The sequence below is a fragment of the Panthera leo genome, chromosome C1 (genome assembly GCF_018350215.1).
Source record: "Panthera leo isolate Ple1 chromosome C1, P.leo_Ple1_pat1.1, whole genome shotgun sequence".
In the NCBI taxonomy this organism is placed as follows: Eukaryota; Metazoa; Chordata; class Mammalia; order Carnivora; family Felidae; genus Panthera; species Panthera leo.
Genome location: NC_056686.1, coordinates 45,391,226 through 45,407,657, shown reverse-complemented (window position 1 = coordinate 45,407,657; position 16,432 = coordinate 45,391,226). Strand labels below are relative to the sequence as shown.

Below are 16,432 nucleotides of genomic sequence, written 5' to 3'. Positions count from 1 at the left end.
CGGAACCGAGAGCTTCAAGGGTAAAACAGGCCAAAGGCTGTAGATGGTGTGATGTATAAATCAAGTGCTGCTGTGAAAATTCAGAGGAAGATCACTGAAGGTTACTTTCATGGGTCAAGACTGGGATCATCATTGTCCCCCTCGTCATTCATTGGGCACTGGTCCCACTTAATCATCACCACAGCCCTTGAGCTCTTGGTATTGGCATCGTCCCTTTTTCACACATGAGGAAACTGAGGGTTACAGCGCTCTGTTGTCCAGGACCCATTAAGTGAAGAGAGCCGGAACTCTCCCCCCATGCACTCGTTGATTGATGGAGCTCCACCTTGAAGGGTGGGTGGGACTCCCATCAGAGATCCTGACCTTCTAGGCAGAAGGGCTTGCTCGGAGAATGAGAGGCTGGAACAATGGAGTGTTTTCAGGAAACGTAGAGCAACCCTGTTTGGCTGGAGAAATAAGAGTATCGGGGAGTAGATGGAGATAAGGTAGAAAAGGATCACAGCGAGATTGTGAAATTCCTTGAATGTCAAGGAGTTTTTACCCCAGTTAATCGGCTGGAGATTGTGATGAAAGCCTTTCAAGCTAGCCTCATCAGTTTTGCAGCCAAGGTGAGGAGGAGGCCTGAACCACGATGGGGCTGATGCAAGGGGGAGAGAGAGAGAGAGAGAGGGAGAGAGAGAGATGGATATGAGACTCCTTGTAGAAGTAAGACGACCGGAATTGGAAGACCGTGCGACAGCCTACAGGGTCATGTCTTTGCAGTTATATGATGGTAACTTGAGCAGGAATAAGGGGAAGAAGAGTGAGGTTTGGGGAAAAAGTGGGAATGGGTGTGACAGACTGGGTTAGGTTGACGTACGGATACCATTGGTTTGATAACTGGTTGGGAGATTTGGCAGAAGATTGGAAGAAGGCCGACCACTGGGGTAAGGGGTAAGCCGAAAGTAGAGCGGGGGGGGGGGGGGGGGGGGGGGGGGGGGGGAGGGTGGGAAGAGAGAGAGGGAAGTGCCCTTTTGATGGTCCTCTTCACAGAGGTAATAATTGGAACTGTTGAAGCAGCAGAGATCAGGGCGGAAAGGCAAGGCTTCGACCCCAGGAAGACCCACATTTATCTGGGAGAACCCTGAAGGGGGGAGCCTCTGGAAGGAGAAACGCATTTGAGAAATAGGGAGAAAAGCATGGTGGTGCGATATTCAGGAAGTTCGGGGGATTCAGTGTCAAAAAAGAGCATGAGATGGGCAGCAGGCAGTGCTACAGAAAAAACATTCAGGAGACCCTTATGCGGACAGGCAGAGCTAGCCATCTAGGACACCCGTGGCTTTGAGTCCCTGACTTTTGGGAAAATGACGATGCTTCGCACTTCAAATTTTTTTTTTTTTTTTTTACATTTATTTATTTTTGAGAGACAGAGAGAGACCGCATGAGCAGGGGAGGGGCAGAGAGAGAGGGAGACACAGAATCCGAAGCAGGCTCCAAGCTCTGAGCTGTCAGCACAGAGCCCGACACGGGGCTCGAACTCGTCAACTGTGAGATCATGACCTGAGCCCAAGTTGGACGCTTAACCGACTGAACCACCCAGGCGCCCCTACGATGCTTTGCACTTCAGACTGCCTTCTTCATAAAGCTTCTGGGCTTAGGGCAGCCACTGCTGATTTCCGCCATAGCTAGCTTCTGTGGCATCTCTCTGGCCTCTTTGGTGTCTGTATTCTAGATATTGGAGTGTTGGCTTATCCACGGAGTCCAGAAACTCCACTGGTGGCCTTGGACAGAACTATGTCCTCAGTGCTTTTCCCAGTCTGCGAGGCACTACTCTTCCACCCAAGCAGGAGAAGCAGTGAAGATTAAATTTCTCATCATTTATTTCTAGTCATTAAAGATACCGCATTTTGTTGTCCTGGATGGAGCATCCAGCTTCAGAGAAAATCCAGCCACACTTCTGTCTCCGTCCCGCGAAGCGGGATCCAGATAACATAACCTTTTTCCTTTCGCTGGGGACTGAAAAAAATGATTCTCCCTTCTTTATTGTCCATCATCCAGTGTTTGTTGAATGAATCTATTCTTCTGGATGGAAAGAAGTTCACTAGTCTGCATAACTGAGATGTGAAAGAACAGGTTGGCCCTCTGTGGCTAGCAGGGACTGAGGTGGGCAAGCGTTTGGCAAGATTACCTGACCTTCCCAGGTGTTCTAGGAGCACCTGTCTCACTGGAAACACAGACCCTGCCGCCTGCTGGGACATCTAAGAGAAAGCTAGCTTGACGCCATCGGACAGGACCCAGGAGCTAGAATGAGGAGTCCAGGCTGCAGTGACAGTTCTGCCATTGCCTGATTTCTAAGGGTGATTCCCTGGCCTCCCTGGCCTTCCCCATACTCACTTATAAGGTGTTAATAATAATTCAGTAATAGGATGTTGTGAGAAGCAGATAATGCAGTAGTTGTGAAAATGCTTTGTAAGCCATAAAGTGCTAGGCGAATATTATTATTCAAGCAGATCAAAAAATAAGGAAGTTTGTCCTTCAAACTCGGCAGGGGAAGAAGATGAGTTCTCAGTCTCTAAAAGAGGTGTTTGTTGGGCTGCTGTGCGAAAGTCTGACTTTTCTTGGGATAAGTTACAGAGTGGCATGTGACAGATGACACGAACAATGCACTAGGCTTTCCCTTGCTGCCCTGGGTTGAGACTTCTGCTTTGTCCCCCTGAAAAAGACATCCTATGGATAAAGTGGTCAAAGCCAACATATCCATACACATGTTTTCTGGTTCTACTCTGGAGGGGTAGTACTTCCAAACTCTTCACTTTGGAATGTGCTTTTCCAAGGAGCTTTTGAAAGTATCTTAGAGAAGATATTTTCAGGGCGCCTGGGTGCTCCATCGGTTGAGCGTCCAACTTCATCTCAGGTCATGATCTCACAGTTTCGTGAGTTCGAGCCCCGTGTCAGGCTCTACCCTGGCATCACAGAGCCTCTGCTTCTCTCTCTCTGTCCCTCCCCCACTCATGCTGTCTCTGTCTCTCTCAAAATAAATAAATAAACTTAAAAAAAAAAAAAAAAGATTTCCTACAAGTATTTGTTAATGCTTTGTTTCCTCTTCCCTAAGGGGAAGAGAAAAAAATTATAAGAGAGCTCTAGGCTTTTGACATACCACCTTCTTGCGTCCCTTGGCAATCCTACCAGGTAGATGTTATTGACGTTATTTTCATAGAGGAGGAGCCGTAAGCCCAGAGAGGCGAAGTCACTTGCCTAACGTAAGATGTACGATTCAGGCTGAGGTTTTTCTGGCTCCAAAGTCAGTGCTGCTTTGACCACCCTGTGCTCTCTCTTTTCCAAAAAGCCAATGCTCTCCAGATTTCCTCTCTGGAACACTTCGATATTGGTGACTATGTGGACAGTTGAGGTCTTTTACACCAGAAAGGAGAGGCAGAGAGGAGCTGTCTTGGAGTTGGGGACAAACCGTCACCGTGGTCGGGGGGCAAGCGCTGGTCGTTTTCTGTCTCCTTGTAGCTTTAATTGCGATGCTTCCCCGCTTTATTAGTTTCCAGATTCTGTGCCAAGTGCTTTAAAAGGCAGGTAGGGGAGAATTCTCCTCTGCTGCCTGGCAGCTTGCCATTACCCCCGGAATCTGTTGCTTGCTGTTTCAGAAAGGGATCAACATTGAAGGCATTTTTCTCAGTAGTGAAATTTACATATCACAGCCTTGCTGACTGAAGCAGAAATGAGGGCTCCAGGGGCTGGAGTCTGGGGGTGGGGACAGAGCCTTTGTAGGGGGAGGGAAGAGCTTATTTTATTACCCAGGAATAAAAACATTGTGAGTAATGAATAAAGTCCGAAAGCAGTAAATCTGGAACTCCGGCGTTAGGTGTGTAACGTGTCGGAGAACAATTTAAGCCTTCGCCTCTTCGGCAGAGGTGAGGTATTCGGGCCGCCTTTCACAGCCCGAATTTCATTAAATGGCCTTTTAAGGGTTAGGATTACAAGAAGCCAAGTCCGGCTGGTTCATAATGATGATTTATGGCTGTGTTGTCGACTCCCCGACCCTTCTGTACAAGGGGATAGAGAAAATACATAATTTGTTGCTCATTAACTGTAAGATCTGTCAGGGCTGCCCCAGAAGCCATGTGGTCCTGGAGTCATGTGTCTGCTAAATGGCTTCAGCCTGGCCCTGTCCTTGAAATTACGCAGTTGCTGTTGGGCCGTGGAGATCGTTTTTAGTAACAATAGAAATACGGCTGATCCCCAACTTAGGAGGGTTTGACTTACGATTTTTCGACTTTACGGCGGTGCACAAGCAATACCCATTCAGTAGAAACCACACTTTGATTTTGAATTCTGATTTTTTTTTTCCTGGGCTAGTGATCCACGGTGCTGGGCACCAGCAGTGAGCCACGGCTCCCAGTCGGCCTTGCCAGCACGAGGGTAAACAGCCGGTACTCTTCACGTCATTCTGTGCCCGTGCAACCGTTCTGGTTTTCACTGTCAGTGCAATATTTAATAAATTACGTGAGCTGTTCTACACTTTATTGTAAAATAGGCTCTTTGGTAGTGATTGTGCCCAAATGTAAGCTAACGAAAGTGTTCTGAGCACATTTAAGGTAGGCCAGGCGAAGCTGTGATGTTCAGTAGGTTAGGCGTGTTCAATGCATTTCTGACTTACGATGTTTTCCACTTAGGATGTGTTTATCGGGATGTAATGCCATCATAGGTTGAGGAAGATCTGTAATCAAAAATTCTCTCAATACAGTGTGTTGTGAGTCTTTGAACTTAAATATCTGGGCTCTCCTTTTAGCTCTGTCACTTAGAAGCCTCAGAACCTTCAGGTTAGTGACTCTCCCTCAGTGCCTTACTTACCATTCTCAGCTGCAGAATGGGTATAACTTCACAGAGCCGCAGATCAAATGAAACCAAAAAATACGAAAGAAATGTAAAAGCTTGCTGCCGTTATTAGCATTGTTTTGAGGAATCTGAGGTGCCACGAAATGCCTTCTTTACCTCTTTCTCCTCCAGTGAGAGGAGGAAGCATTTTAACTGTGTGAGACACTGTGGCACTGAACCCAAAGTTTTCAAATGAAGGGATGTTAGCACTGAAATGAGTCCTTGAGTTGTAACCAAACCCTTTCTCTCTAAAGTGACTCAAGCACAGCAGTGAATTCCCTGAGATTAATCCGTAGACTTGTGTAAGAGATGCTGATTTGCAGTGAAAAGCTACATGTTCTTTTTCAGCATCAAATAGGAAATCGGGCTCAAACCAGGCCAGCTTAGAGTTTCTTCATTTGTGGCCGCTGAGTTCAAGGAACTCAGGAGCCGTCCAAGGGCGGGGATTGTGCATGGGGCCTTGGTTCTGCTCCGTGCCCGTGGCATCATCTCGGAGGGAGTACCTTACCTCTGCTACTGCTGATTACCTTTGCTTGGTTAGGAGGGTCGTGGTGAAGGTAGTATGGGAGAGTTGAAAATAAATGTCATTGTACGGGCGCCTGGGTGTCTCAGTCGTTAAGCATCTGATTTTGGTTCGGGTCATGATCTCACAGTTTGTGAGTTCGAGTCCCACCTCAGGTGAGTTCAAGCCCCGCTTATGGTAAGCTCGTGCCCTGCTTCAGGTGAGCCCCGCTTCTCTCTCTCTCACTCCCTCTCTCTCTGCCCGTCGCTCACTTGCACCCCTCCCCCCTTTTCAAAAACAAGAAAATGTCATTGCAATGAGGAAGTGATAAATTACGGAGTCTAGTCTCCTCAGTGGAGAAACTGGCTTATCTCAGGTTCACTCAGTGAGTAGAGACTCGCTCAGTGAGTCGAGAACGCTGGCTACTGTAGTTTTCTTCTCCCTGCATCCAAAGTCATGTGAGCATCATTTATAAATAAAGAAGAAGAAAGAGCATGACGGTGGTAGTGAACATCTGGAACTTGTTAGCCTGTAAGGTTACACAGGGTAAAAGTATAAACAGGTTCAAAGGGGAGTTAGACCAGGAATCGTAGGAAAGAACGCTGGGCGGGGAGCTAGAACACCTGGGTCCAATCTTCAGTTGCGAGTTAATTTGGACCTCGGTTTCTTCCGTGTATAGGGGACCCTTTCATTTCTGACTTGCTGTGCTTCTCAGATTTTAATCTCTGCAACATGTTCTCAAAGGACTTTTGGTAATATTTAGAAGATATTTCCAACTTTGCAATAAAACAACTGCGAAAACTGTGGTCCTGTTTCCATCCGTCCATTCATTCAATCAGTAGTCTGAGCACCTCTGCAAGAGCAGGTACTCATCCTGCCCCTCAGGGAATGCCTAAGCCAGGACTTTGCGTTGGACTGGCCTTTGACCATCTCTCTTTATTGTAGAATCATGCTCAGTGTGATGTGGGAGCCAAGGTGTAGCACTTAGAAATAATCAGGTATTTATAAACACAGAATCGTTGTGTAAACGTTAGCAGTGCTGGTGGCTGTTCTCGCTGCCACACCGGCTGGCCCCTGGGCCCGGCTGGCATCTCCCTGCCACCTGGCCATCCTCCCGCTAGACGTGGGAGCCCTTGAGAACTTGGATCAGTTCCCCTGCGTTGACCCCTTCCCCAGCGGTAAAAAAAAAAAAATAATGGGAGACGTTGAAAAGGAGTGCCCGGATATGTCAGTCTATTGCTTCCCTTGCGGTTGTGAACACGCTGTCTGTTCCCTGCAGCAGCAAGTGTGGCTCGTCACCCTGCCCTGGGAGGAATTGTGAAAGGAGCTTTGTGGTGTGTGATGAGTTGAACATCGCTGTCCCTGGACTGTGGTTGCAATCAGGAAGTGGCCGGGGCTGTGCTATGGAGTTAAGACAAGAGCAGCAGGCTGTGTGGTGGGGCATCACCGAAGTGGGATTGGTCCTCTGCTGTGTAGGCATCAAGGGCATTTGCCTTACGGAGAGCAGGCTGGCCCCCCACTCCTAATATAAAACCAGGCGGTGTGACTTGATCTTGAGCTTCCACCGTACCTAACTCATGATTATTGTAGGCAGTTCATGAAATGAAGTGTATGAAAGCAATACCTAGTATGCAGTAGGTAATCAATAATTTTTCCCCGGAGTGACAAACCTCCCCTAAGTATTAGGCGTAAACAAGGTGGGATGGAGAAAGGGTATGAAAATCCAGACTCATTGGCTGCCCTTTAGGATTGAGGACATGGGAGACAATGTGCTGAGACTTGGAAATTTGCAAACACTGAAGGGCATTGTGTTAAAAGTTCCTTGGTTTGGGGGCGCCTGGGTGGCTCAGTCTGTTAAGTCAGACTCTTGATTTCGGCTCAGGTCATGGTCTCAGGGTTCATAGGATCGAGCCCTGTGTTGGGCTCTGTGCTGTCAGTGGATTCTCTCTTTCTCCCTCTCTCTCAGCCTTTCCTTCATTCTCTCTCTCTCAAAAATAAATATAAAAAAGTAAATAAATAAAGACAGCTAAAGAAACGTGCCAACTAAATACAATGCTTAATAGTTCACTGGATTCTATTTAAAAAAAAAAAAAAAAAGCTCCTTGGTTTGTAGAGCAGTAATCTTTCATCACAGCATTCCTCTACAGAGGAAAATGAAAGAATCCCTTTCTACAACCCAGGTCGTTTCCCATCCGTGTTACCAGATTTAAGCCAACAACTCTGCAAAGGCCTGCAGCCTCCTCTCAAGGAGAAGGAGACTGAAGCTTGGAGAGGTTAAGTCATTGCTGAAGGACACCGGGCAGGTGGCAGAGCTGGGACTCACACCCAGGACATGGTCTTAGGCATCCACCCTCCTATAGAAGCCCCCACCACGGCTCAGTGTTGACACAAGGCTGAGATCCCTTACTCAAAAGCTCAGAATCCTGACATTTGCTCAGATCCTCTGACATCCTGGCCACCCTTGACCATGTCCTTGATTCTTCTATTTTTTTTTTTTTTTTCATATCTGGGTCCTTGTCTCTTTCTTTGTTTAAAAAAATACGTATATAATTTATATATAATATTTATATTTTTTACATATTATCCATAATATTTATATTTTTACATATCATATGTGTTTATATATAAATACATTTAGTTGTATATTTATTTCTGCTGGGACTTTTTTTAAAAAGGAGAAAATGACCATGTTATTAGCACTTTGCTCTTTCCTCTCCTGCGTATTTCTGTCTGTATATTTCTTAAATAGAACACTGGGACTTTTCTAGATTATAGCCTGCGATTACGTACTGAACGTTCTCTCGAGTCATGAAATATCCTTTACAGCATCCACTTTGATGACGGGTCTTGAGACCACCTAATTCCCCTGTTGGCTTCCTTTCAGATCATCACTGGGGAGTTCTACCGTATCTACTACCTGAAGGAGAAGTCCCGGCCAGCGATCCAGAATCCCTATGTGGCAGCCCTCTACAAGCAGGTGGGCTGCTTCCTCTTCGGCTGTGCCATCAGCCAGTCCTTCACCGACATTGCCAAAGTCTCCATTGGGCGCCTGCGTCCTCACTTCTTGAACGTCTGCAACCCCGATTTCAGCCAGATCAACTGCTCCGAGGGCTACATCCAAAACTACAAATGCAGAGGGGACGACAGCAAAGTCCAAGAGGCCAGGTGAGTCACCACCTGCCGTGGCCACAGCGTGCCTGCTTTGACACGGGCAGTTCAGGGAGCACTTGCGAAGGCGCCTGCGACATGAGGTGCCAGGCTCAGCGCTGGGCTTTGGTTTCAGTGGGTGAATGAGGCATAGTCCCCATCCTTAAGGAACTCGGGGTCAGTTGATTTAGATGCATAGGTAAATAAGCAATTATGGTAGAATACTGGTAAGTCCATTCATTCATTCATTCATTCATGGGTGCCTGCTAGGTTCTAGAAAACATGTCCCAATGGACTGCCAACGTGGCAAAACCAAACAAGACAGTGCTGATCTCAAGGTCACAGTCTAGGGAGAGAAGACAGACAGGCAGACATGTGTCAGGGATGTGCATATGGCCCTCTCATGGCCCTCTCTTGCTCTTGCAGGAAGTCCTTCTTCTCTGGCCACGCCTCCTTCTCCATGTACACTATGCTGTATTTGGTGGTAAGTACCTTCCTTCTGATTCCAATGGAGTGTACTATTGAGCCCCAGCTTAAATCTCTTCTGTGCAGAGAGCCCTCAGAATGGTTAGGGATAGACCCCATTGTGAAATCCTTGAAAAAGAAGTTAGCTAGAAGAGTTAGGTTCCGTTTTGAGCTCTGCCACAGCGTTAGAAGTTGTCTTCCTTTCTAGGCTTTTCCCATTTGTCAAATAAAAATAATATTGATCATGGCTGCTTGATAAGGCTTGTGTGCCCTTTTTGAAATTATAAAGTGATAAAGACACTTGTGTAATATTTTATGGTAACGAGTACTGTCTTCTGACCATCTGTTTACTCAGTTGACCCTTCCAGGCACCCTGGGTTATAAGTTACTGTCTCCGTTGTGGGAAAGGATTACTAAACAAGGCTCCGAGAATTCAAGTCAACTGTCAGAATTGACAGGCACTAGAACTGTTGCTCAAATGCAAACCCTGTCATCAAATTCCTAGTGTTCACCATGCCAGGCTTCTTCCATCCCCCGCTGATGGAAAGGCTTTAAAAATCATCAATATCCGACTACATAGAATGATTTCAAGTTTCTCAGAATACTTCTGCTCCATGAGCATACGTCACCTCATGACAGCATGGCGAAGTATGAAATGTGTATCCCCACTGCTTGGAGCCAGAAACTAAGACCCAGGGAGGCTAAGCAGCACGTTGGGGGGTCCCTCAGCTAGTGGTGGGGCCATGATCTGAACCCCTGTGGCCCTGTCTGCCCCGACTTCCTAGAGGTGCTGGGAAGGGACAGGTGAGTGCCTGGTTCTTCCCCAGCTGCTGCACAGACAGCAGCTGGTCTGTTTCTCTTTGCGCGTTAAAAAACGGTCCCCTGCCTCTCCTCTCCCCTTGAATGAGGCCCCTGTGCCAAGGCACTTCCTGCTTTCGGCCCCTTTGATGCAGAGCGAGAAGGCGCTGAGAGGTCAGACATAGCTCAGGGGAGCAAAAGCTGTTTGCAAAAGAACGTTTTGATTTTGACTTATTTAAAAAACATAATTAGGATTTGGAAAACCTAGCAGAAGGTTTTTTTTGTTTTGTTTCCCCCCTCCTCCCAAAACAATCCTTTCCAAGCCTGGAGGCCTCCCGGCTTCCCGTTACCTGGGATGCGGAGCTGAAAGGTGGGCCCCAACCTATGAAAACCTCAAACATGGATTTTGTTTAAACACGAATCACACTCCCTCCATTCTTCATTTGTTGTTGTTTTGCTTTCGCTTGGCTTTTAGAAAGCTAATGTCACGAAGATCTTTCGTTTCCTATTTCGTTTTTGTTTTTGTTTTTTTTTTTTGTATTCTACCCAGGTCTGGAAGCAATTTTACAAATGTAATTTCAGTGTTTTGCAAAGGTGCTTGGAGGAGTGGGTCTCTGTTCATTTTTCTCATGTTCCTTCATTTTCTTCCAAGAGAAAAATACTGGGTAATTTTGAAACCAACTGTGTGCACTGTGTGCTCTATGGCCGCCCAAAAGATAAAGGTGCTGACCCGTTTCTGGTGCCTTCTGTGTGCCGGGCACTGGGTCAAGCTCTCTCTTCCACACTGGTTCTCTCAATAACTCGATGAGATGCGTTTTGATTACCCCGTTTTAAGCTGAAAACAAACCAACCAACCTGACGCTAAGAAGTTTAGTAATAAAAATTCTACCTCCAGGGGCGCCTGGGTGGCCCAGTCGGTTAAGCGTCTGACTTCGGCTCAGGTCGTGATCTCACGGTTCGTGAGTTCGAGCCCCGTGTCGGGCTCTGTGCTGACAGCTCAGAGGCCGGAGCCTGCTTCGGATTCCGCGTCTCCCTCTCTCCCTGTCCCTCCCCCACTCGCACTCTGTCTCTGTCTCAAAATAAGTAAACATTAAAAACAATAAAAGTTCTACCTCCTGTAAGAGGCAGAAAAGAGATTTGAAGGCTGGTCTTGATGCCACCAGGATCGCTGTCTGTTCTTTTCGTGATACTGCACTACAAACCCAAAACCAACCTCGTTGGGATAAACTTAAAGAATATAAGCTCCCGACCCTAATTTCAATTTCACCTGAAGGCGACCTGCCTTTCTTCAGAGCTGCCTTAATGGATGAGATGCCCTTCTCGCCCCCATCCTCCACCACCAGGATGATTACAGCTGGAGATCTCTGCAGGGGTGAGGAGTAAGGGGTAGTTCAGACTGGGTGTTTATTTGCATCTCTGAGGGAGGAAAAAAATTACAGTGCCTTTATGTTCCTGGAAAGAAGGAAGGGAAGGAGGGAGGGAGGAAGAGAAGAGCGTCCTTAGTCCTTCGCGTCCCTCGCATCCTGCTACACGTGCGCACACAGCCATGCGCACATCACACGTTGAAGGACCCTTGCAGACAGACACAACTCGCGGACACCCACATATACAACATAGAAACACATAGCTCCATTTTTAGCTCTGAGGTTATCTTGCCCTAAGGCAACCTCTGAGGCTAAATTCCAAGGAGGACAGTGCTCATTCCCAGGGCTCTTCCTCTATGTGATGTCAGACTGAAGTCTCAACCCTCTCTATGTCCAATTTGCAGAGGTTTCTAAAGCAAGTTAGAACACCACGGCTGCCCGTCAGGGTCAGTGGGAAATGCTGTAGTCGGTCAGAGCAGCCCTCAGACCCATCCCCCAGGGATGTGGAGCTTCCCAAAGTACTGGAGCTGGGCAAATGAGACCACAGAAGACCCTGGCCTCCCCCCCCCCCAGGGCAGCTTCCTTGGGGCCTTGGGGGAAAATCGCCTTTGAACCAGCTGGGTGTCGGCAGCATTGATGGCAGCATTGATGGCAGCATTGATGGCAGCATTGATGGCAGCATTGATGGCGTTTGCCCTCAAGGTCAGGCAGACCTGGAAGATTCTGCCCTGGCGGTTACTAGCTCTGGAACCAGGCATTGCTCACTGAGCTTTGAAGCCTCGGTGTATTCCTCTGTAAAGTAGAGACAGTAGTGTATTTCGCAGGGTTTTCGCTACTTCACTTCTTTAGGTCCCACGTTCTCCATCTGTCCTATGAAAGAGTGGAATTAGATGGCATCTACTTCTCAATCTCTTTGAAAGATGTTTGAACTACCCTAAACTCTGCAAGGGAAGATGGGAAGCCCTCGGGGACAAACTTATGCCCTCATGGCCCTGGCGTTCAAAGAGAGGGGCGGACAGGAAGCACTCTAGGCCTGTTGACGGCAGCTGCCATCTAGAGCCTCCCATGGCTTTGAAGGACACTCCGTATTAGGTTTTGATTTGTAAAATGGTTAGCTTGGAAAAACCATGCCCCAAACACCAAATTATCTCTGGGCATAGAAGCTTACAGATGAGGTTAAGGCATGTTAGTGATTAATGCAGATTCTAATAAGAAAAACCCACAGCATGTATAAGCACATGTGAAGCTTTCCTAGCCCGGAGTCCTGGCCCCAACCCCAGGGAACCACATCTGGACTGGCCCTGTACCCTCCCTGGTCGGGGACTGAGGATAACTTGGCTTTCTGGATAAAACGCCTATACCAGCACAGGCACTAAACCATGTAGCAACCAGACAACCTGGTGTTTCTTGTGTTGTGTCAGCACCCTGCTACCTCCCGGGGCCCCTGATGTGCATCGGATGTGGGCCCTGCCCTCCAGGGACTCAACACGGTTTCGGCATTTGGCGTTCAGCGCATATTCAGTGGGTGGCTGTTACACACCAAACAGCGTGCTAGGGGGTGGAATTAACGACATGGGGAAGTCGTGGTCACAGCCTTGGGGAGTTCAGTCTAGGGGAGCAAGGAGACAGTGACAGCGGTTGGGTACACTGTGGGGGTGGGGGGTGGACGTGGGGTCTTATGGAAGCTCGGGGTCGTGGCACCCCCAGCCAGCCCAGAGTGGAGGGGGGCAGAGCTGGGGAAGGGTTCCCGTAGGGTAAAGATGGGCAGATTGGAAGGACCACCCGTGTGCAGGTGAAAAGGGGGACGATGGTTTGGGGGCTGCAGGTTTTCATTTCGGTCTAGCTGGGGTGGCTGGTAGGGGAGGAAGCAGGGGCAGGAGGGCGCAGTGAAAGCTGAGAGGACCTTTGGGACCAGCCACCCAGCTCCTCCTTCTCCAGCCCAGAGCAGGCAGCAAGTTGGTGGTGAGGCCTTTCCCTTGTTGCTGCGCTCCCCTCCCCAAACGTGAACCTTGGCCGCTTGCCTTTTTCAGGGTCAGAGAAGCCTTTCCTGGCCCCCTTCTGCAATACTCCCTGACTCCCCTATGCAGCCTAATCCCTGCCCCCCTCCCCCGACCAGTTTCTCACCATCTGACATACTATATATTCTTCGCTTCTTTGTTTATCTCTGCCGGATAAATTGTAATTGTAAGCTTCATGAGGGAGATGTTTTTGTCTCTTGACTCACTCTTGTATCCCACTGCCCCAAACAGCATCTGACACTTAGTTGCAATGAACATTTGAGGAGTGAGTGAATGAATCAATCTCAGGTCTTCAACATTCCCAGGCCATGCTTCTTTCGGTTCCATGCAGATTTTGTTCCTCTCCTCATCACTGAATTGATAGATCGTGAAGGACCTATGTGGTGTAAGGAAGGCCTCTGCTGCCTCTTTGCTGAACTGTTTATGCACTGGCTCTTTACTGCAGTGCCCATGAGAAATGTTTATGTGTCAAAGGGTTTGTCGGATACCAAGGAAACAGGGAAGCGGCTGTCCTCTGACCGCCATGTTCCCTGGCCTGTGGTTGTTAGTCATTGAGGTTTTGTTCAGTGTGTTTAGAATCCTGGAGCGGTGGGGTCTGGTATGCCCAGGAGACATGCCCACAGATCCTGGGAGTTTCTGGTGAAACCCCTTGTAGGTACAAGATGGCTGTTTGTAAGGGGAATAAACCACTGTACCAAATGTTTTCCAAACTCTTCCCCACCCCCATCTACATCCATCCATCCAACCACCCTTCTGTCCATCTGCCCATCCATCAGTCTGTCCATCCATTCAGCCAGCCAGCAGTTTCTGAGCCAGACCTTGTGTGAGCACCTGAGGACACGAAGAGACCTCGTATTTGGTGTGGAAATCCTGAAAGGTAAAGTCTCAGAACAGTTGGATGAGGTCCCCAATTCGGGTGGACTGAGGCACGGAGCCCCAAGGGAAGGGCTGTGAACTCCACTCTGAGGCTCACTGACTCAGTTCACAGGGTCTCCTTAGCTTATGATCAGGTCAGAGATTCTAATACCCTTACTCTTCCAAAAGCTGTATGCTTGTGTTTTGACATGGGCCTTGTAAAAGTATGTGACCGGTGAATTCAAGGAGCATGAGTGTTCACATGTTTCCTGTAGGTTGTCCTTAAGTCCACGACAAGCGGGTAGTCCCCTCAAATTGCTTTTCTCCTAAGACAAATCCAGTATAAAAGACCGTTACTTTGTGTGGAGAGCACTAATTTCCTCAAAGGAAGCCAGGCTCTGTGGTTAGACCTCAGTCTTAGAAAAAGACACATCTTACTCAGTGTAAATCGTGGCTCTTTGTTACCTTGAGCAAGTGACGGGGCCTTTTGGCCTTGATCTCTTCATCTGAAAAATGGGCACAATGGTGGTATCTACCCAACAGGATGATTGTGATAGTTGCAGGTGAGGCCGTTTAAAGCCGCGGCACTGTGTCTGAAACCGTGCTTGACAAATGGGGAGTGTATGTTTCTCCCCCTGATAGTGACAGAAAACAAGAGCTGATCCCCTTCTCAAGGAGGAGAAAAGTCGACTAAAAATTCTTCTTTTGTCCTGAAAGTAGTCGAATAGCTTCCCAGAGAGAAATGCCCGTTCTGCACCACGTAGACGAATCACCAGGCACTGGCACCAGAGCCAGGCGTGAGCCGTGGAGGAGCTGAGAGGAGGGAGAAAGTTTCTTCTCCCTGTGGTTGTCAGTGATCTGGACCGACTTCCAGGAAGAGAGCATATGCAGGGACGTAAGGAGGGACAAAAGCCTCCTTTTCACTCTGAGCAGAGCAGTCCCAAGAGCAATGGAAATGAAGTAAGAGGACAGTACCGACCTGTTTCACCAGTATGCAAATCATGTAATGAAACACAAATGACTTCGCAAGAAGGAGTGTGACTCACCCCACATGTGACTCGGCTGGTTCAGACCAGAGGAGCCAGCTTGAGTTCAGCCAGACCTCTCTAAAGAGTTTTTGTTGAATTCCACAGGACCCCAGTTTGGGAGCTAGGACCAGGAAGGAGAAGAGAACTCCATTTAGGGAGTGAGTTGGGTGTGCCAGGGACTTCCACATACATCATTTTGGGGATGGGGGTTCACGGGCAGACATAGTCCTTTCTGTTGTAAGCTACCTGTCTTCAATCAGCAGTGTTATTTTAGCAATTGGGGAGAAGAATCTTAGTAAAAGAATGAGATTTAATTAAAAAAAAATTTTTTTTTTTTTTTTTTACATTTAATTCCTTTTTGAGAGAGAGAGAGAGAGACAGAGCATCAGGGGGGAGAGGCAGAGAGAGAGGGAGACACAGAATCCTAAGTAGGCTCCAGGCCCCGAGCTGTCAGCACAGAGCCCGACGCGGGGCTCGAACCCACGAACCGGGAGATCATGACCTGAGCCGAAGTCGGACACCCAACTGACTGAGCCACCCGGGTGCCCCGAGATTTAATTTTTAATGTAAACATATTCTTTTTGCATGGAGGAACTTATTTTTTATTCATGTTTCTGTCTTTCACAATTTTGAACAGATGTACACGGTATGTGTTGGAGGTTTTTTTTTTTAATGAACAAATTCCCTTATTCTGTAAGAGAAAGCAGAAATTTCAGAGAAGCAGAGTCCCCCAGCTGGCCTGGAGCAGAGAAAAGATTCAAGTTTGGTTTTGCTCTGATTGCAAATCAGACACTTTTCTGCAGTGTCACACTGATGGTTAGAAGTGGATTCTCCCATCCCAGAGGTCTTCACACAAAAGGGGAAGTAAAGACAGATCGGTCAGGACCTCAGGGCTGCTGACCACGAGGAGAGATCAAGGTGATTCAGCCTTTCTGGTTTTGTCCAACTCTGCTTATGTCTTTGCTAATTACTCATTCAGGGTGCCTGGGACTTTGCTGAAGCCCCTGCAGAAATTCTGATTCCGGGCAAGTCTCCTTGCTGTTTGGTCTAGGACAGGGGCCATGGGAGTGTTGTGGTCAGAAGTGCGACTTCCTCCCGTGGAATGGCAGTGAACACAGCCTCTTGCCCCACGGACTGTTCCCAGGCTCAGGTTTCCGAGAGCAGGAGAACTGGGCTATGAACCAGCAGAAACTAATCCATTTAGCGGCAGGGTTGCTGGGGCATGGAGGGACTTACCAGGTCCTTCGGTCAGCCTCCAAGCCTGTTGTAACAGCTTCTCAAATCAGAATTAGCCACAAGGTGGAAGGTTATTGTGCAACCTTTTGCTTTGGTAATCTACTTGTTTTGGTGAAATCCCTCATCGTCAGCGAGTAAATGGCATTCACCAACGTA

The 16,432-nt window shown here is 48.0% G+C and overlaps 1 protein-coding gene across 2 annotated transcripts in view; it reads left to right on the top strand.

The window, feature by feature from the left end:
• PLPP3 (phospholipid phosphatase 3) overlaps window positions 1–16,432 on the top strand; it is an 85,679-nt gene that overhangs the window by 51,253 nt on the left and 17,994 nt on the right. For both annotated transcript variants that reach the window (XM_042951729.1, XM_042951730.1), the window contains 2 exons: window positions 8,250–8,530; window positions 8,939–8,996. In XM_042951729.1, the coding sequence (XP_042807663.1) occupies window positions 8,250–8,530; window positions 8,939–8,996 (339 nt within the window). The remainder of the gene's footprint in view (window positions 1–8,249; window positions 8,531–8,938; window positions 8,997–16,432) is intronic.